At 44.8% G+C, this 21,006-nt stretch overlaps 2 protein-coding genes and 1 non-coding gene across 3 annotated transcripts; 1 reads left to right on the forward strand and 2 right to left on the reverse strand.

The window, feature by feature from the left end:
- Positions 1–718: 718 nt before the first annotated feature.
- Positions 719–11,188, reverse strand: LOC133905704 (uncharacterized). Its single transcript, XM_062347464.1, has 17 exons — positions 10,894–11,188; positions 10,638–10,743; positions 10,412–10,561; positions 10,111–10,310; positions 9,894–10,029; positions 9,356–9,736; positions 9,182–9,261; positions 8,907–9,021; positions 8,655–8,760; positions 8,129–8,222; positions 7,719–7,909; positions 7,495–7,594; positions 7,280–7,396; positions 7,019–7,075; positions 6,628–6,708; positions 4,339–5,464; positions 719–1,360 (listed from the first exon to the last, which is right to left on the reverse strand). Exons 1-16 carry the CDS (start codon positions 10,984–10,986, stop codon positions 4,457–4,459), a joined length of 3,015 nt encoding a protein of 1,004 aa, XP_062203448.1. The 5' UTR covers positions 10,987–11,188; the 3' UTR covers positions 719–1,360; positions 4,339–4,456.
- Positions 11,189–19,633: 8,445 nt separating this feature from the next.
- On the reverse strand, positions 19,634–20,563 carry LOC133906376 (uncharacterized). Its single transcript, XM_062348258.1, has 2 exons — positions 20,334–20,563; positions 19,634–20,259 (listed from the first exon to the last, which is right to left on the reverse strand). Exons 1-2 carry the CDS (start codon positions 20,484–20,486, stop codon positions 19,831–19,833), a joined length of 582 nt encoding a protein of 193 aa, XP_062204242.1. The 5' UTR covers positions 20,487–20,563; the 3' UTR covers positions 19,634–19,830.
- A 142-nt stretch (positions 20,564–20,705) lies between these two features.
- TRNAR-ACG (transfer RNA arginine (anticodon ACG)) lies at positions 20,706–20,778 on the forward strand. The gene has a single exon. It is a non-coding gene; the product is annotated as a tRNA-Arg (tRNA).
- Positions 20,779–21,006: the final 228 nt, after the last annotated feature.

Consider the following 21,006-nt stretch of genomic DNA (forward strand, 5'->3'; position numbering starts at 1 on the left):
GGCTTAAGTACCTTCCCATATTACCATATATCCAAATAAGGTAAGGATGACCCAAATATCTGAATTTATTGCAGAGCGGCACCGCACATGGCAGAAGCGACAAGAGACAGCATGCGACAAGGGACAACGCCGTAGGACACCAGGGCCCAGCTGTATTCGACACATGAGATGCCGTATTTAATACCTCATGTACAGTGTTCGACACATGAGGTGCCAAAAACACCTAGATTCGCTATTTTTTGATATGCGATGTGCCAAAAACCCGTATTTGATGAATAAGACACCGATATATATTTGTAAATACGATATCATATTATTTTTTTAAATACGATCCGATATGTTACCTATTTTTAGATTTTTACCGTCGTTTCCTATCTCGCTTTTTTCTTAAGAAGACAAGAGTGAAGTGAAGTATTCCTGAGAACTAACTGTGTAATTCTGAAATTGGAGTTCGACAGAAATAAAGTGTCAGCTCTCAGCACCTGCAAAAAAACATTCACTCGGACTCTAGTTAAGCGTGGCCCTTACTAGGATGTGGAGAGCAAGGTTAATGACGACCATGGCCAGCATACACACCACACAGGCCACAGACGACTGCACGCAAAAGCGCGAAGCACTCAGCACATCATGATTACATATCCAGCACTAACAGACACCACTACACCAGCATGCAAGCCAGCGCAACACCACAATACACGCTACCTTCCGAAGCTTCAACGATTCAAATCAGTAGATTGTTAGAAACTCAGGACAGGGAACAAAGGCCCAAGAAGATCATATAGTACACTGTTATTACAGTCCCGAAAAGGGGCACTAACACCAGCTACAAAGCATTACAACTCATGGAGGATAAATCTCTGTAGAATCAATCAATCCTCACGAATGAATCCTTTATCGGGTATTGGGAGCTGCGCGACACCATACTGCGCAATTAGGCTAACATATTGCATAAAAGAAGCTGGCTCTAGTGAGTAACCCACTAGGTACATCAATCCTGTTGTGAAGAGTCTCGGTCAGGAGGATCCGGTCAGCTTTTGTACAAATATCTCTCCAACCTACCAGGGAATACAGCTACAGAAGTCAGGAGCATCATTCTTTGGATGCCATGTCTGGGGTGAAGAAAACACGGCCTCCCAAATCAGCTCCGTGCGAAGTGGGTTTACAGGCGAAATACCAACAGAAACAGGTTCGATGAGGGGAAATGATGGAACTTGAGTTACACGCGGCAGGTTTATCGGCGTCTGGTGATTTTAGGGAAATAGCAGGTGGAGGTGGGAGAGCCTGGGTGCAGGTTAGCGAGGTTGAGTATTGATTCTGATGTTGTTCCAACAGGAGGAATGTTGCATCACGGATGCCTGGCCTGCACAAATCATCAAAGCTTCTAGTCAGAATGAAAATAATTTATTTGATACGATAATTTAATACTATCATTGAGTATGAAGCAGTAGAGATGTCTCTTCAACAATGACATCCCAGAATAAACAATTCCTACTAAAACGTAGAAAGTAGTGAATACACTCAATTTTCTGACACATGTGCAACATAATCAGAGAACCGTTAAATATATTACAGCTGGATGGCTGATCCATTTACCATCATTAACAATTTAGATTTGTTTTGAACAATTCTATTCCACACTTTTTATCTGCTGCATGCACAACTATATAATATTGGACCAGCTACTACAAATACTTTAACCGTGCAACCATATAGTTGCCAGAAACATAAACTTTTCTGCATAGATTCCAAGTTCGATCCTTAGACTCAGACTCCCAAGGTTGTTCTCTTATGCTAAGAATGAAAGTATCTCTATAGCAGATTTTAGACAAGATAACAGTCTACACCCCCTATCTCAGAGCAAGCTTTCTAGGAATTCACGACACTTATCTCAATCATGAATTCTATACAAAGTAACCACAGCAATACAGATGTTTGGCAATATATATGAGGCTCTGGAGATTACACAGCTAACAAGTTCTATAATCTGACTTTCAAGGGGATCCAACCACCTGTGCCTTTCAGTTGGATTTGGAAATCCAAATGCAGCAGAAAACTAAAAGTCTTCACCTGGCTTCTGTTCATAGATAGATTAAGGGTTTGTTTGGTAGAGCTCTCCCTGATTCAAATTCTCTGTGGAGAGTGATTCTCTAGAGAAGTGATTATATGACTGAAAGTGATTCTCTAGAATAAACTATATAAAGGAAGTGATACTGTGCGGGAAATGAATCAAGGGAAGCTGTTTTTTTCAATTCTCCAGCTTCTAGTTCATTTCAGAGAAACACTCCCACGGATTCCACTCTGAGAACTAAAAGTTGAAAGCTGCTGTTTAGCAGATCTCCCCCTAATTCCAATCGGGAAGCTGCTCTAAGAGCTCTGTCAAACAGGCCCTAAATACTAGAAATCTTCTGAAAAGGAAAAGGCTCAAAATTGAAGGAAATAACTACAACTGTGTGCTCTGCAATGGTAGAGTGGAAGAAATAGCCTTCCATCTCTTCTTTGAGTGCCCTTTTGCTACTAGGTGCTGGACTCATGTCAACCTAGCTTGTGACAAGCAGCTTCACTTCTTCCATATGTTGATCAAACCAAGAGAGACTTCCCTCATCCGTTCTCCATGGAGATCTTTATTATCACAGCTTGGTCTATTTGGAACGCAAGAAACGATGTCTTTTTTAGAAACTCGGTTGTTCCCTTTTCTAGCTGGAAAGTGTCCTTTGTAAATGAGGTGTCTATTCAATCCTTTAGGTTGTCTCTGTCGTTGAGATCCCTGGTCTCTTCCTGGCTCTCTTCGCTCCCTTAGACTCCCCCCCCCCCCCCCCTTTTTTTCCCCCTCTCCCTTTGTTCAGTCCCTCCCTTTTGTTTGTTTGTTCTTTTCTTTTCTTTTAATATAATATATACCACAGTAGGGATTTTTCCCTACTGTTTCCCCTCAAAAATATGGATCAACTTTCACTTCAGAGGGAATCCACTTTTAAGGGGGAACAGTATATTAGCTAAGTTAGCCTACCTTCGTTGTTCCCATAAGTACAACAGCACCTTTATCCATTTATTAGTTTCTCATGAGAAGTCATACTGTTCTCACACAAACAAATCACAACGAAAGGGCATACACAGTGTACATATATATTTTGCAACACTCTTAAGCATTTTACAGCTTAACTACCAATGGTAGCACAAAAGGAAAAGCTATCCTGCCAACCTTTTAAGAGGCAGTGTGAACACAATAAAAGACCATGTGCACTATTTTCTCTTCCATCTTTAGAAAGTAAATCTTATTACAGTTACTTGGAAAGAATCAATATCCATTTTCGCATCACAGTTTAGAAAGAAAAAAAAAGCTAACCAAAGACTGAATATCTAAAGCATTTCCATGAAATGAAATTATCATAATCTGCCACAATACCAAATCGATCCTTAATGCAGTTTGAGTTGCAGAACTGTAAAAAGACAGAAAGTATGGAGGGAAGAAGAGTAGAAAAATTCAATTACAGGCATACCTAATCAGCGCATAAGTAAGGAAATATCCTCTTTTATACTAAAACTTCTAATCAAATTTCCTTATCTGTAGCATACCAAAACACTCCAATGCAACCTGACTGCGGGTGGGGGAGGAGGGGTGTGCTAGCTCCTAAGCAGTTAGATACTAGGATGGAGGGTGATTCATAGCGCCTAAGTGGCCATCTTTTGAAACAATGTTGCCAATACAGCCAAACTTAAAAAATCAGTCACCAGCCTACTTCCTCTTATAAATCAAACTAGTATCACTTTTTGGTGTACAAACAGATTAAATTTCCTCTTATAAATCTCAATGACAAATAATATAAGATCATTACTGTCCATTGCATATATGAAATGGTGAGTGCATGCCGTAGTCTCTTTACTTTTTCTTAAATGGCATGTATCTGGGCAACAAAACAAGTCTCGTTATTGCTCAAAATTTTAAATACATAGTTCAAGTGTTAACATTACTGAGTAGGCCAAGCAAACCTAAAATGTGAGTTCAATATAACAAGCTCCCAAGTTTCTATCATACAAGATGCCAAAGTGTTTATGGTTGCTAGATAGATGCATATTCTACATAGATTTGCCACAGCTCTGTACCATTATCCTAACTGTCCTAAGTGAGCAACAATTAACACATATATGCATTAACACTACATTGCCTAGTTAAAAAAATATGGATCATTTCACTATGTTGATGCCTACAGTCCAATTTAATACGATGAAGATTACAAATATGTGTGAACCCAATCAGATTCAATTAAATGAGTTTAGCTCGCATGGGCCTCTAAAGCAATTGACAGCAAAGACCAAAAGGCTACCAGAAGCAAAACAACATACCTCAAGATTCTGGAAATCGAGGTTCCACCATAAATCCGGAACATCCATAGCTCCAGTGATCCCAATCACACCATGACGCAACTCCATTCAGGGTACTGCACTTCCTCCACAAACCACTTTAAAGCTGAGTGAGCTCCTGTGGGTTCTCCATTGATGCCCTTAATATCATGCCAGCCCTCCGCTTCCGGTCATCCTTTGCTTCCTCCTTCAAGAAGGACGGATCCTCCCTCAGATCCAGGGATTTTGAATTAAGTGCTGCCGCTAACGGCTTCTTGTCAATTCCAATTTTAAGGTGCACCGGTGCCCTCTCTTTTGGCACGATGCTCCTTTGGTTTTGACTCTGGTCCACACCTGTCCCAGCATCAAGCTCCATGAAGGTTGCTGCCTGTATAGCTGGGGCGAATGCCTCAAGGACAGATAGTTTCTTCTTTTCAGGAGGCATATCAACCTCGGACACATCCTTCTCTCCAGGCGGCAATGCTGGCTCAAGAAATGGATTTCTCTTGGTCCCAGCTGCCTGTATCTCCTTCCCCTTCTCTGCACTATCCTGCGAAATTGCTGGACGAAACCCATCAGCACCAGCGAGCGCCAGCCTTTGCTGCAAGCTGAGCAGCGACTTCTCCGCCTTCCTCCGCTGCCGCACCTGCTCCACCTTGTCCACCCTGTCCTTGGTCGCCGGCGGATCAACCCACACCTCCGTCCTCACATACGTGTGCGGATCCGGGAACACCGGGAGCCACTCCGGCACGTGCCTCATCCCGGTCTCCCGCCCCGCCACCGCGAAGCTGGCAGAGGGCTGCGGCTGCATGCGCGGCACAGGAAACCTGGGCAGCGGCCGCGCGAAGGGCACCTCGTCCCTGGAATCAACGAACGTCATAAGGTCCCTGACGACTCCCGAGCCAACGAGGCAGTGGCCCGTGGCGGCCGCGCCCGCGAACCCGTCGGTGTCGGCGCCCACCTCCTCGAGCGCCTGGATGATGTCGAGCTCGTTGGCGAGCGCGCGGCCGGCGAGGCCCGCGTGGAACGCCGCGGACCGGCCCAGGTGGGAGATGTAGCGGAGGACGACGTCCACGAGCGCGTCCACCGCCGAGCGGTGCGCGCAGTCGAACCCCGCGGACTCCAGCGCCTGCGCCACCGCCGCGCGGGCCACCGCCCGCCCGAACTCGTCCCCGCTGCCGCTCATAGCTCCGCCGCTTCTCCTCTCCCCCCTTCCCTACCGGTCATGCCGCTGAGGCGCCGAGCACCTCGCCGGCTCAGCCCCAGATCCGGCCGGCGCTAGGGTTCAGATCCCACCGACCGCCACCACCCGGCCCGAATCGGTTGACCTAGGCGCAGCACCGCATCGAATAGAGCTCCCCGAGCTCGCTCAGCTCCCCCGAGGGGGGGGGGGCGATCCGAATTCGAATTCGAACCAACCAATTCGAATTGGAAGCGAGCGCGCGGTGGTGGGGAGCGGAGCGGGGAGGATTAGGCGGGAAATCGAGGAGGGGGAGGGGGTTTAGGGTTCGTGTCGGGGAGAGGACCGTTGGTGGTAAGGGTTTGGGGCGGATCCAAGCACGCGAGCAAGAGAGGAGAGAGGGGAAGGAAAGGCGGAGAGAGACGGAGACGAAGAAGGGGAGGGTGGGCCGCCTTTGTAGACGACGAGACGGAGGTGGGCGGATTCCCGTGTCCGCGAGCCGTGTGTACGTAGCGGTGGGGCAAGGACACGTGGCGGCAGCGCATTGCCTTCCGTGCCGAACTTTTTCCACCGAGGATTTGTTTACATATCAGAGAGCTCAGGCCCACACCGGCCCAGCAAGCCCACACAGGCACCACATCAGACTGAGCAAGCTTTTCTCAAAAAAAAAAAAAAAATCAGACTGAGCAAACAAAACAGCCGGCCTTTTGAGCATTGGTGTTGTTACACAGTGAAATCAGAGTAAGGAACAAGAATTTCACACCTGAAATAGCCAGGGACAAACAGATAGTAGCGTGGCAATGGTACTCCATCCAACTGCTAAGGACTCTACAAAACCAAACCATGCCAAATACAGCCATCTGTGTCACAGCAAAAAACGTCGTGCTGCAGCGTCCTCGACCATTTGAATGGTGGCTGATTCTGATTGACGGCGCAGCCAAAGGATCGAGAAATGGCGGGAGCGTGCCATCTAGGGGGACCTTCACCATCACAGGAGGAGGAGGTGGCCTCTAGTGATCAGCTTCCTCTCCTTGCAGAGTCGGTGAATTGTCACTGGACACTGGGTGTATACCAACGGTGAACTGTCATTGCATATGCTTGTGAATCTGCACACTGCCAGCTGATGCCTGGTTCGCTGCCCGGTTGCTCCCGAAATTCTTGCGGTTTGACTCCCTCGCTATTCTTGAACCAAACTGCATAAAGCATCAGATAGAAGTAGTGGCATCAGATAGAAGTAGTGTTAAGTGTACGCTTAAGTCTTCCATGTGAAAACTTCGTGTGCTGTATTACGTGTGGAAGCAAAGGAAATGAAACGGACTATGATTATCGTGACACTGACAGATATCAGAAATTTAAGCAGAGATGATGTGCCTTCATAGAACCAACCATCTATAACAGATATTGCCCTCTTGTTGTCTACATTCTAAATTGTGTACATTTGTGCTACAATATGTGGATTTTGCAGTACTGATCAAAGCCAAAATAAATGGTTAGAATATGCACCTGGATTGCTCGCTTTGGCTGAAGAGCGGCTTCTTGTAAGCCCAGCAGCCTTGCAACCTACAACATACAAGGAGATGGTGATTGTGACAGTGCGAGTACCATGTTAGCGAACATTCATGCATGGAAAACCCTGGTAAATGTGTCATTAGACTATCATTCAATCCACACAACTGGCGAATTCAGCTAGTATGCTTTTTTGTAATGCAAATTGGAATATAATGTAACAACTTCCATTCAAAGTAAGGAAAATGAAGTGCAAACCTCTCTCAAGATCTTCTTGTCACCCTTTCCCACAGGCTCATCAAGTTTAGCAATCTCCCATAACGGAATTTCCAACAAAGTTTTTATCACATTCTCATCAAGAAATGGAAAACGAGCCTGCAGGATGAACATTAGTAAACATTAAATAGCTAAAAGCCTAAACCCAAGTGCTAAGCATTCAAATTCATAAAACAAAGAAAGAAGACACAGCCTACCTCCTTGCCATGGTCGGAGATGCACCTATCATCTCTTCCCATATTTCTTTTCCATATTCTTTGCACATCTAGTCTCATCTCCTCATCCAGTGCATTCCAGCTAAACAGGGACACAAAAACTCAAAATAATTAACAGGATTCTAGTGATACGGTGCACAAACATTTTAATTGATATTCATTGTATTATCTTACATGCAAGAAATCAAATTGATGCATAGACATACCCTCCAAGCCTATATTTGGTCCGATGTCTACCATAACCGGCGCACTGCTCATCGGCCCCAGAACCGACTATAAGGACCCTAGATGTTGACCTGTACTTATAGCGAGAACCATCTTTCATATGACATGTACTCCCATCAACCCAACCATCCCCACCAGCAGCCAACCAGAGGGCAATACCAATGTTTAAATCCTGTACAAGAGATCCAACATTTCAACTTTGATAACTTTATCATGAGTTTATAAAGATACAAAAGTTGGGAAGTTTATGTCACCAATCGAAAAACCCAAATCCAAGAACATGTAAGCAGAGTGCAAGTGCATGAACAATTTAGGTGGCATGTTCTTGAGCATTCCAGGACTGTAAAGCAATGGAATTAACAAATCAAAGCTCTAATATAAAGATGCACACCATATAGGTACTTGAAGGGTGTATGAGTGACATCACGTGCTCACTTTCCCCTTCCAAGTCTGTCAAAGCAGTATCAATCTCGACAAGACGCCATCTGCAAAGAATGCAAGGACAACAAAATAATCACTCAGTTCAAAGTGACACAGCATTTACAGCTAAACCAAAAACTAAGACGGATAATGAACTTGGATGATTAACTAGGAAGCACACAAGTAAAATCAGGCAGGATATATCACAGCTTGCATTGAAGCAAATTGATCATCTGATGGTTTAGTGCAGCGGAAATATCATAATAGACAAGAAACTCATTAGGCTATAGTAGGAGTGTAGGACTGTAGGAGCGTCAGAAATTGAATCCAGAATTCCATGTACAACAGAAAATGATGGATGTGCCATCAATCTTCATGTGCAACTGATATGGGACCATATGAAGATTTTTAGCATTAAAAGAAAATCAAATGCATTCAGTATTAGATCATATAAGCTGTCAGGGCTAAGAACATGACTTGTTCAGAAGTCAAATCACCTTCGGAGCGGGGAGATCCTCTGAAGCTCCCTCAGTCCTGATATTGCAGAAATCCTATCTGGAGCGAGCTGCCCGTCAAAACTGACATTTAACAAGTCAATTGTCCCTGTTGGAAATCTTAATTAATTTTAGTCACATATTGAAGTTTAGGGACTGGCATAAAGAGGCAATCTTCTTGCACCAAATGAAAAAAAAAAACAGATAAGTTTGAAAGATTGAATACAACAAAGTAAAAGTAATAGTGGAACTTACATTTGGAATCAATGCACTGGTCTAACAATGCTGCAAGTATCATGGAGTCTAAGCCACCAGAAAAAAGGACTGCTATTGGGGCTAACTCGTCGTCCCTGAGTTTATTTAGACCACCCTGTCAACATGAAAGGACTCAGTGTTACCTGATAGACTAACAAGAAATGAAACATGAGGAAAAATATAACTATTCCGGAGAAGAAAGTCTTGGATAAAATAATTAGGCAGCTGGGTTGTTAAATGGTCAAAAGTATAAAAAAACAGCACTTAGATCTTACTTGTATGCTCACCTGGAAGAGTGTGTTCACATTAGCCCGCAGCATTACAGATTCCCGTAATGCAACCAGTACTCTATGTGCTGAATGGAAATATCATTGTAAACAAAATATAAGTATTAGCAACTCTCCGAGATGAATTATTTCATGAAATTTTTGTAGTAACATTTCTTGTACCTGACTGTGTTATACAACTTGCAGCACATAAACTAAAATCTGACAGCAGATCTGTCTTCGCAACCCCAAAATTTGTATTTTCTTCAGCTTCTCTTGAGCTTACGAAGCTCTGACACAAGTGATGGTTCCCTTCGTCAACAGAATTGTTCTCCACAATAGGAACAGTGAATTTCCTCTCCCACTGAATTAATTTATTCAATGAAGAATCCGTCCACTCATGTTTCCTAAATTCGATAATACATCCTTCCTTCACATTTGTGCCATTTTCTTTTAAGTCTTTCAAGTGGATGCTGTATATCCCACAAGGAAGCTCTTCCCAGTAGCTAGATTTGGTACAGTCAGACAAATCAGGATCTGACACCAAACCATTTGTTGTTGAAGCTGTATGAGTGGACAAGAGCATACATATGAGATTGGATTTGTGAAACTAGGTAAGAGTAATCACTATTCAAAGCACGTATAGAACAAAAAACGTTAGGTGCAGAAAATATCGCATCTTACTGATAAGATGGACACCTGAAAGGTAAGCATATCTTACCAGGCTGGTTCTTCCCCAATGAAGGGGGTGACACTGATGATAATATGAAGCGAGAATCATCAGGTGTGGGCCAATGTACCAAGAGGCTTCTTCGTCCAAATGCATCACGGCCAAACCACAATGTATTTGAGTCCATCTAGAAGTTCAAGGTGACTTGGATGTTAGAAAGATGAATCTCCAACAGAGTAGAAACAAGACAATCATCACAACTACCTGCCTGCCAGTATACCAAAGCCCATGGGCCTTCGATTGTGGAAAGGATTTGCGGAACTGATTTGCCTACATTCCCACAACAACTACATGTTTTATCTCTATTAAGAGCATGGCAGTCACACGAACAACAAAATTCCAGTGAGGAAAACAGAGATCGAGTGTCATTTTCATCATCGGCAACTTGAAGTCCTCCATATATCTCACCTAAGATTAAAAAAACTAGGTCAGCATATATCACTGTAGGACAACAATTTGCGAAGAAAAGGAAGCAACAGTATATCAACTATCAAGCTCTACAGCATTACCATTATACACAAGAACACTTCCGGAGGGGGATACCAAGGGCTGTGCAACCGGCTCAGCTCCCCGGAGATGCAGTGTTGCCCCGATGAAGAACAACTCAGCAACACCCGTGCCACCTATATCCTCTTCTCCACCATTGCAGCCATAAACCCCTGCAACACGCGACAATCACCACAAGAAATGACCAAAATTCACTCAAATCCCCACGCACATGGAGCCACCGGCTACCTAGAATTGTGCCGTCCGCGCAAAGCTGGAGCCTCTTGCAGCCAAGGCTGTCAGGGCCTCGCCGCCGCAGGGCCTCCTTGAGCTCGTCCACCGACACGCCGTTCCCCTGCGCTCGCGTACAAAGCAGCAGGTCAGCCTAGATCAACTAGGGTTTAGGGTTTGGTAACGAACACTAGATTCAAGGTACTGGTACTATTGACAGGGCAGCGGTTTAACTGGAGTTTTGGGAGGTCTCGAAGGATAATAGTAGAAATACCTCGCCGGAGTTCCTGGTTTTCGATGAGCCAGTAGCGGCGGATGGGACGACGAGTAGGCGGTCGCCGGAGAGGACGAGGGCTATGCCGCACATCGCTAGAAGGAGTGCGAGTGGCTGCCTGCCGTTTTTCGGTGGAAGGAGGCTGGCCGCTGCCTTCGGTAGAAGGAGGAGGCCGGCGGCGGGTTCGGCTTCGACGGCGACGGAGCGGCCAAACAAAGCTGCGGTGGGTGTGATCGAGGGCCCTAGTGCGGGTCCGGGCCAGATTTTGGGCTGATCGCACCCGGCCCGACGTGGAGAGGTGGGAAGCCCAAATAATCTAACGCATATATATATATATATATATTAGTAGAAAGAAATAGCTTTATTAGATTGTAAAAATTCAGTTCAATATGTAGATTTCGTGGAAACCCAGTTTTATCAAATTATGAATTGTATGATTTTACAGTAGAAATCGGCTTATAAATTATAAAAATCAGCTTTTATATTGGGTCGTTTGTTTTTTATTTTGCTTTTAGGGATAAAATCTATAATCAGAATAAAAGATAAATAGGGCCTAAGTATCATTAAAAAAATAAGTTTCTCTTTTTCTATGAAATAAAGAAACAAGTTTCTATTGAGGAGACTATTTGTATGTCTCTACTATATAAAGATATAAAGCACGAGTTGTTCTCGTGTCACCTCTTCCTCTTCCTACTCTCCTCCTATCTAATAAAAGTTTATAAAGTTTAAATAATTTATCTACTTTTGACATCCACCTATTTCTCTAGCCTTTTCGTCTCTTACTGGCTACGGATATTGGATATATTTTACTAATAAAAATAAATAAAGAAATTAGGAGAGAAATTAGCGGATAATCTCCTCCTAATTTTTCAGATCTTATATAAAATCAAATTGCGGCAACACTCATAACATATTCATTCGGTGGTACTCCTACGGAACATTCACATCTTCATATATTGAATTTATGATTGATGTTACCGCGCCCAATATTTATATTTTTGTTGCAACGTACTGACACTTATGTAGTGATATATAAATGATGTCATAAGCACGTGTATCTGACTTATAAATGGCGTTAATATATTGTGATAACTGATATGTGGTTTAATATATATGTTGTATGTATGTATCTTGTAAATGGTAAAAGTTGTAAATACATAGATACTACCTCCAATCTTTTTATTTGTCATTTTAGATATTGACACATACACTAATACATGTCTTTGATCATTACTTTTCTAAGCATTTGTTGTAGAATGTTATTGAAAAATATTTGTCATGATAAATCTACTACCATTTTTATGTTACAAATCTTAATATTTTAGTGTGTATAAATAGTCAAAGTTTTTAAATAACATTTATTTGAGTAGTATATGGTCGCTTATAAGTAGCATAACCAGCTTGTAAGCACACCAAAGTGCCAAACGAACTTGTAATTATATTCAAAATATATTTGTAGGTAAAGTTAAAAGTCATGTAATGTCCTGTAGATAAATCATGTAGGATTGCTTACAAACAGAATTATTCATTCAATATTGACTTTAAATGTTTGTCATATGCAATATGTCTAAAACAATTCAAACTAAAGCCTAAGCCGGACAAGAGCCCAAGCCCAAAATTTAGTTTGGTCCATCGATTAATACATTTAAGACAACACAAAGAAGTAGGCAAAGCTGTGTTTGCCCACGTTGAGCTGAGCTCTTATACTAGCACTGAAACAAGAGACCAAATGTTGGTCAAATATATTTTTTTCTCTATTGGTCATAAAATTGACGCATCGGATCTAGCTAGGGTAATGGATGTACATATGTACATATAATATATTTGCAGAGCTATTTAAAAGATATATATATATATACACACACACTAATATCATTGCTGATAATATGGGTTTCTACTTTAAATTCTCATAACAGTCTTCACAAATATCTCTTTTTTACATGCCTCCATCAACATGACCCAATACCATCTCAGGGCTCAAGTATTGTAATTAAGATACAATAGATCGCCGGTAAACAAGGAAATGTATCTCATAACGAACAAACCTCTCTCTCATGTTGAAGATTTGTGGCAATGTAGCGAGCACAATTATAAGATGTAGTGAGTGTTGTGCAAGCAGCTCTGTGCATTCCGGCAACATTGAGTGCTTGCAACGAGCCAAGACAAATGGCACATAACAAACACAACAACAGTCAGTAGTAGTGGCAGCATTAGCCAGCAGGTCTAGCCACGCAGGTTAGTGCTTTTTATACTTTTTCTTTGCAACCGTGCATATCATTCCTAATTTTCTTAATGAATTTGTTTTTCCATATCTTAGTGTGTATCAAAGCCACAACCAAAACGAGGCACCATGCCACATCAAATGTTTGGTGATATCTGATAACCACGTTGTATATAGTTCAAAACATTTCCTTTTGTTTTGGTTAAGATTTCATCATAAACTTTTTTCGAGATATCTTTTATAGCCCATGATCTACTATATACCCATAACGTGTATAAGTATCTTATGCATGGCTTAATGTACTCAAGAATTTAAACACAACTACAAAAGCTATCAACATTCTCTCTGTTGTAAATGATTTTTTTCATGTCTCATGTAACATATTTACCTTATTTTCTAAATTCTTACCTCCTGTTCACAATGAAAATCATATGCCACACATTTTTTAGACTTAACAAGAAAAAAATTTAAAGTGACACACACTTAATTTAGAATATCCTTGATATCAGAAGAGGGCAAAGAATTATCTAGAGAACAATATTTCAAGGGAATGTTTTTTTCTTTTGTGAACAGGAGGGCTGGCTCCTACTGATAATTTTAAAAATATGAACAGAGTGTTTACAATAGTTTACAAAGATCACATGCCCAAATAAAAAACAAATTGAAGCAAAGTTTTCACACATGATTCTGCTCTTTGAATAAGTAGGGAGAATCCCTGCTTCAATCAGGCTTCCACCTGCCTAAAGAGAGAGAATCGCTATGAAAGATGATACAATTGCAGTGACACTAGACCGTCGAGCAAAAATCGTAACAATTTCTCTGAAAATGGTAAGGCATGATCTTAGGCGGTTTTCCTCGATCAAATCCATTACGGAAAGAGAAAGATCCCAATGTACATGAAGAAAACACCAATATCATTGGCTAAAAGTGCAGTGAAAAAAGAAGTGCCCAAGTGTCTCCTCCACTTGTGCATGGTAGAAGACGCAGTTGTAACGGTCAAGATTGATCTTTTTTCATCCTTAAAAGAGTTCTACTGTTCAGTTTATCCTTAAGCAAAAGCTTGAAGAAGAATGTGTGTTTACCTTTGCATCAAGATTTCCATAGCCATTTGTTGAATGATGCAGATGCTGGGAAACAACCGAGAAGAAATTTGTATAGCTTGTTGATTAGCAAAGATATCCATGTTGATATCCCATGATCAATGGTTGAGATCAGCATGAAGTTCTCTGCTATTCAACAAGATAAACAAATTTCTCCAAGTTTATCTAATGCAGTAAGAGAAAGAGAAAGGAAAAAATTATCAACGATATCATTCTATATGAAAGTTATCTCTCCTACTTAAAAAATAAGTAGTTTTACTTCCTACCGCATCAAACTTTTTCTTCCACTCCACTGAATGTTTCCGCCCCCTCACCTATGCGACGCCATGTGGGCCCACATTCGTTCCATCTGTCCTCCTCTAACGATCTAGCAATCTGCACGCCTGCAACCTTGCCGCCCCCCCAGTGCTCCTCATTGACCTCACCTCCTCCCACCCTCCTTCTCATATCCTCCCTTCCCCTGGATCCAAAATTCCAAACCCCACGCCTACGGGGATGAGATCCGTCACCAGAGCCCATGCTTCCCCATCATCAGAGCATGCGTGGTGCGCTCGCTCGCCGGCAGAGGAGGCTCGCCGTCCGCTGATCCTCGATCTCTCTCACTGTCGGAGGGTTAACTCCTGTCGTAGGGATCCTGAGGGACCCCTTTTTAGAGATTCGGCCAGGGGGATGATCCTGAATATGTTCGCCGGAGAAATAAATGAGTATAAATGCGATGGCCGGCAGGGTGGAATGATCTAGTACGGAACGAAGTAAATGCACTGGTGTTTAGACAGGTTCGGGCCGCACGGAGGCGTAACACCCTACTCCTGTATGGATACTATAAATGCCCTGAGAATGCCCCTCAAGGATGTTGCTGGTTACAAGAATATTTGTCTATCCTAGAGCCTAGGGCTCCTTGTTCTTCGATCTGCGTATATCTGTTGACTTTGGGTGCTCTTGATCTTCTCTTTCCTTCTCTACTTACTTCCTCTGGGATTTTTAGCGCCTTTCAAAGCTTGTCTTTGTCCGTGTTGCCGGCTGCTTTAAATACCCGCCGGCAATAGCGTGCCCCGAACGAGAGGGCACGAGTTCCAAGGCACTATAAATGGAAAGGGAGTCATCATAGCCTCTGTGCGAAGTGATCGGGGGTGGAAAAATGCGCCCCGCGCCCGGTCATCCGTCACCATAAATGCACTGGCAACGGACGCCGTGGAGAGGGCCCACCGGGCAGCCGAAGAGCGGCCCGGCGTGCCCGCCCTGTCTTGTTCTCCTGCCACAACAGTGCGGCAGACGGAACGCCTCGGCCCTCACGACGTTATCCCGAGACGGGCCGGATGGCACGGGATGGGACCTGTGCATTTAATGACCCCACGTCCTTCTGCCAGAATGTGGCAGGAATTGACACCGAACATAGCGGGAGCAGTTGGAGGTGACAGGTCACGCGCGCTCTTAAATGCGGCTTCGGGCCTTTGACTGGCTGACACCTCATCAATGGGCCCCTGCGGGGGTCACTGTCAGGGGGTTTTCTGAGTCGTCGGGGAACCGAGTGCTCGGGGGTCACTATTTACCTCCTCGATCACTCTCTCCCGAGAATGCCCTTCCTTGGTCCTCGGGGAACCGAGTGCTCGGGGGCTACTGTTCACCTCCCCGAGCACTCTCTCCTGGGCATGATTGTACAGATCCTCGGGGGACCGAGTGCTCGGGGGCTGCTGCACACGGCCCCGAGCACTCTCTCCCGGAACTTCCTTCAGTGGGTTCTCGGGATACTTGGGTGCCCACGGGGCCACCGCTCGCAGCCCCGGGCACACTTCTCCCGGTACTTAGCTTTCCTGGTCGTCGGGGGACTCGGGTGCTCGGGGGTCACTGTAGACCTCCCCGAGCACTTTCTTCCCGGCACTTAGACTTCGCAGATCATCGGGGAACTTGGGTACTCGGGGACCACTGACTGTGGCCCCGAGCGCCCTCTCTCGGGACTTAATCTTTTTTATCTTGCAGAGGAGACTCCACGGGATGGCGCCACGTGATGGATTGCTGGCCTGGCCTCGGGGTTCGGGGACCCCTGGTTCCTGATTCACCGACACTCACCCACCGACGGGGACGAGATCCCATCACCCAAGCCCATGCTTCCTCGCCGCTAGGGCACGCGTTGTGCGCTCGCTCGCCGGCGGAGGAGGCCATCGCCCGCTCGCTGGAAGAGGACACGAGGCCCACGCTGTAATCCCATCGTGGGAGGTGGAGCTCACGTTGCAACATGGACCGCCGGTGCTCTCACTCAATTGAGCCCATGCTTCCCCGCCATTGAAGCGCATGTGGTGCGGTCACATGCCGGCGGAGGAGGCTCACCACCCTCTGATCCTCGATCTCTCTCGCCCGCCGACGGGGACGAGATCCCATCGCCTGAGCCATTCGCTTCACCCACTCCACACTCCCTCTCTTCTATTGTCGTCTCTCCGCTTTACCCATCTTTCTTCGCCTCCGTGGTCTCCTACCGGTCCGAAGTGCCCCCGATTCTGATGGCCAACCGTTGGGTCTGACCCGAGGTGAGCTTTTACGGCCTCTCTCTCTCTCTCATACATGTTTTGCTTATGGGATATTGTGTTCGTGCAGGTGTACCCGATGTTCGCGGCGATAGGCGTGGTCATCAGCATCTGCAGGATGCAGCTCTACCGGAACATCACTAACAACCCAGAAGTCAGGTCCAGATCTGAACTATAACCTCTTTGCCATATGTGCAAGAGATGTGTCATCCGTACTGAAGCAAAGTAGATCTGCTGGTGTGAGGAACGGTGACGTCCTAAGAGGGGAGTGAATTATGACACTTAGAAACCTAAACTAAATTAGTTCTAAAAACTTTACAAGATAAACTTATCTCAATTTCTATCTAAATATGTTCTAGGGTTATCTAGTGTGTCTACTCTACCTCTCAAGAGGATTGCAACTTACTCTAGCAAGGTAAATTATAAGTATGTAAATGCGAAAATGTAAATAAGGTAGAGAGACAACCTCGGCACAAGGGATTTTTATCCTGTGGTATCGATAGCATGAATGCCACCTCTAGTCCACGTTGGAGCTCCACAAAAGATATTCTCCCAGTCGCCAAGTCTCTTCCGGTCACGACTCTTGAGCTACAAAATCACCAAGACAAAGTCTCAAGCACGATGAGTCACCAAGGCAAGGTCTCATCACTAGCCTCTCTTTCGATCACTTACCACTGTGATCACTTCGGAGCTTGAGCCACCAAGGCAAAGGTCTCTACGTCCCTATACATGTGTCTTGCCACCGCTCCACACCAAGTCAGAGGATCAATAAGCTTGAGCCACCAAGGCCCAAGATGCTGACGAGTCACTAAGACTCCAAAGTGCCGATGTACCACTCAGTACAAGCTAGGATCACTCATTGATCCCTTCTTTAAGCTGCATCTCACAGCTACAAATCACTCTAGGCCTATAATCATATACTATTGGACATGTTTTGATTTCTCTGATCTTGAGGTGAGGTTTGATCCACTTTTTATTCATGACCTGCCTATTTGTTCTTGTAATGCATCGGTGGAGGGAAGTTTGATGAAATTGTTGATAAGTAGAATTTGTTGGTTTGCTACATCATATGCCAACGAAAAGAATTGTAATTTTTATTATAATTAAGCATAGTAAACTATACCAATCAGACTGTAGTTTAAGATACCGATTTTGTTAATGTTAAGAGTCCTATAAACTCATAATTTTTTTAAGCATGGGAACATTCTGCATGGATGAATTGCAATGTCTGATGAAATTCCTGTAGATGGTATCCATCTATGTTGAAGCATGCATTTCTTGGCCCTTTTTGTTTAATGTTTCAATAACATTTTTGTCCTTGATGCTACCAAGGACTTTACTTTTGTGGTGGCCTAACTATGACCCATAACATGCCTTGCTAACTATTGCATCGATACATGTATTTATCTGCATACTTCTTTCATCGGTTAGTGACAACTAACACTATGAGTAGAGTGTTACAAAACATCATTACCCATATGTTTGTAATTATTTACTCAATAGGAAAAATTCTGAGGATTTGATTTTTATATGGCAGACATAATAAAGCCTTCCGAATGTCACTGTTGAATGCAAAGTTATGCAAACAAGTGCAACATTTGATTTTTATATGGTTTAGGTCTCTACTCACGGGCAGATTAGATAATTATTAGATAACTATTGTCACTATTAAGATGATGATAATATATATTATAACGTGAAAATATTTGGCTCCCGTTGCAACGCACGAGCACGTAACTAATAATCATGAAAAAGAGTGTTTGAGATCTTGCTACATGGCAATGTTACATCGACTAACCTAGGTTATCAACAAGGTAACAAGCATAGATACAAAACAATAATAAGTCATCATAAGATCTATATAAGTTTTAGAGGTGGTCAAATGAGATTAACAATTATTTATATAAAAAAATAGTTATTTGAATCAAGAGACAACAAAATGTGATGGTACATGGTTGAATGACCCATATTTAGCAAATATCCGAGAAGACTAAATAGTTTATATTTAGGATATGGGTAAACATTGAACATACAACTTATTATATGTACACCATTCTTCCAATGCTAAGTTTGCTACTGAACACCAATGTCAGAAGCAACAAATCAACAGTCTCCTCGTACCTTAGAGTCAGGAGACCAAAGAGAGAGAGAGAGTATTGAGACAATCGGCATTTGAAGCGAGAACCAAAAGTTGTTGCCATTGAAAGTCGGTTAGTCTAGCCAGGAAGACGGGATATGTGCATCAGCATTAGATTGTTCGTTGGGATCATGCTCTCCTCCGGGACGTTGACGAGCGGATACATCCCAATAGAAGATAAGTCATCAATCATGTAGAATATTTTTCTTTAACTATGTTTAACATTCAAGTGTCTCTACACATCAGTCGACTAAGATCTTTAGAAAATCCCAGTCGACTGGTCTGGCTGTTGAATTCATCCATAATCTTTCTCCACCCTAGTCATGTTGGGCTGCTCTTTTCCCTCTTTTTCTTCAAACCCGTGCTGTCTTGCCTTCCACACCTTTGATGGCTCATGCTGCCACCCCGCAGTCAACCTGGCCCGCCACTCTTTCATTTACCTGCGGCTCTAGTAGCACCCCCGCCACCTCGCCCTACCATCGGTCCTCTACCTCCTTAGTCTCCCTCTAAGCAAGGCACCCTGAACCCCCAACCTTAACCTCCATGGACCCTAAACCCCAATGACGAATCACTGAGTTCTTAATAATGCCGTCAACTCAGATTTTGCACAATTTCAATCAATTTTATCTAAGCTTTCTGTTTACTTTAACATAATGTACTTATGAAATATATTTTATTTATTTGTTTTTGACTTTGGAGGCGAAAACCCAGCTAAGAAAACCTCCAAAACACCATTCACAAGTAACGTGCATATAAATCCATCTCTAACAAATTAACAAAATTGAAATCTGGTTAACCAGGTAAGTCTCACAACAAATGATCGATGCAACATATATATATCGATTTTCACAGAAGCATAGGAGTACTCCACGCGATACCAAGATGCTAGCGAGCACAGAGCAATGCACAGCTGCTTCGGATTGCTTGACTCTACTGCATGCGAGCAAACGCGCGCGTTCATCAGCTCGACGAGCTCTGGAGTCTGGACACGAAGCTGGAGGCGGCGACCGCGGCGGCCCCGCCGATGACACAAACGAGCGCGGCTACGGCCTGCAGAGCCACCTGCCACGCCTGCTCCTCGGGGACGAGGTACACCACCGCGGGGCCCGCCGCGAGCAGTGGGAGAGCAAGCGCCAGCAGCGCCCCTGGCGTGCCGGGGTCGGTGGCCGCCGAGAGCGCACCCAGCTCCTCCGCCTTGGACAGAAGTCCCAGCCGCTCCACCGCCGACAGCGACAGCCCAGCGCGCTCCGCCGCCGACAGGAGGCCCGCGCGCTCCGCCTTGGTCAGCAGCCGCAGCCGCTCCACGTTCGTAAGCAGCTTCACCGGCGCCTTGCCGCTGACCGTCGACGGGCGCGGGCCCGGCTCGCCCAGCGGGAACACCGTCGTGCCCTGCACGCACGCTTCCATCACCCACCGTTTCTGAAATTGAGCATCGAGAAGCGTGAAGAAATGGTGGTGCTTACTGATCTTCCTGTGCCGGAGATGGTCTTCGGCGTCGGCTTCTGGCCCTTCTGTGTGGCCATGGAGGAGACCTTGAGACGGCGGCCTCTCCCGCTGCAGCTGCTGCTTGGCCTCGCCGCGGTTGCAGCCACGGCGGTGAGCGACAGCGACGCCATGGCCACAGCGCGCTCCCTCTCCCCTGCTGCTGCGATGCGTACCCAACCGAACCGTGGCTCAGCGCACACCGGCGTTGGCAAGCTTTCTTGGTCGAGGCGTGCAGCCTGATCCGTCCGCGGACACGCGGCCGTTTCCCAGTGGCTGAAAATTCCAGGGCAGATAAGATTTTATTATACTTATTAAATTTATTATATTTAACATAAGTTCCCAGCACAAGCGACTCCGTGGCCCAATGGATAAGGCGCTGGTCTACGGAACCAGAGATTCTGGGTTCGATCCCCAGCGGAGTCGTTTTTCCTTTTATTTTTTCCCTCGCTCTTTTTGGGCCCAATCTAGGCCCACACGAAAAGCCCAAACAGGCCCATAAAAAGGGAAGCCTCCAACCGCCCTCGCCGCTTAACGTAGCCGCCGCCGCCGCCGCCGCAACTAAACGCGAGAGCAACTCATCGGCAGAGGCCAAACCCTAGGAGAACCCAGCGGCGGAGGGCGGGATCATGGCGGGGCCTGCGGCGGCGGACG

The sequence above is a fragment of the Phragmites australis genome, chromosome 23, assembly GCF_958298935.1.
Source record: "Phragmites australis chromosome 23, lpPhrAust1.1, whole genome shotgun sequence".
In the NCBI taxonomy this organism is placed as follows: domain Eukaryota; kingdom Viridiplantae; phylum Streptophyta; class Magnoliopsida; order Poales; family Poaceae; genus Phragmites; species Phragmites australis.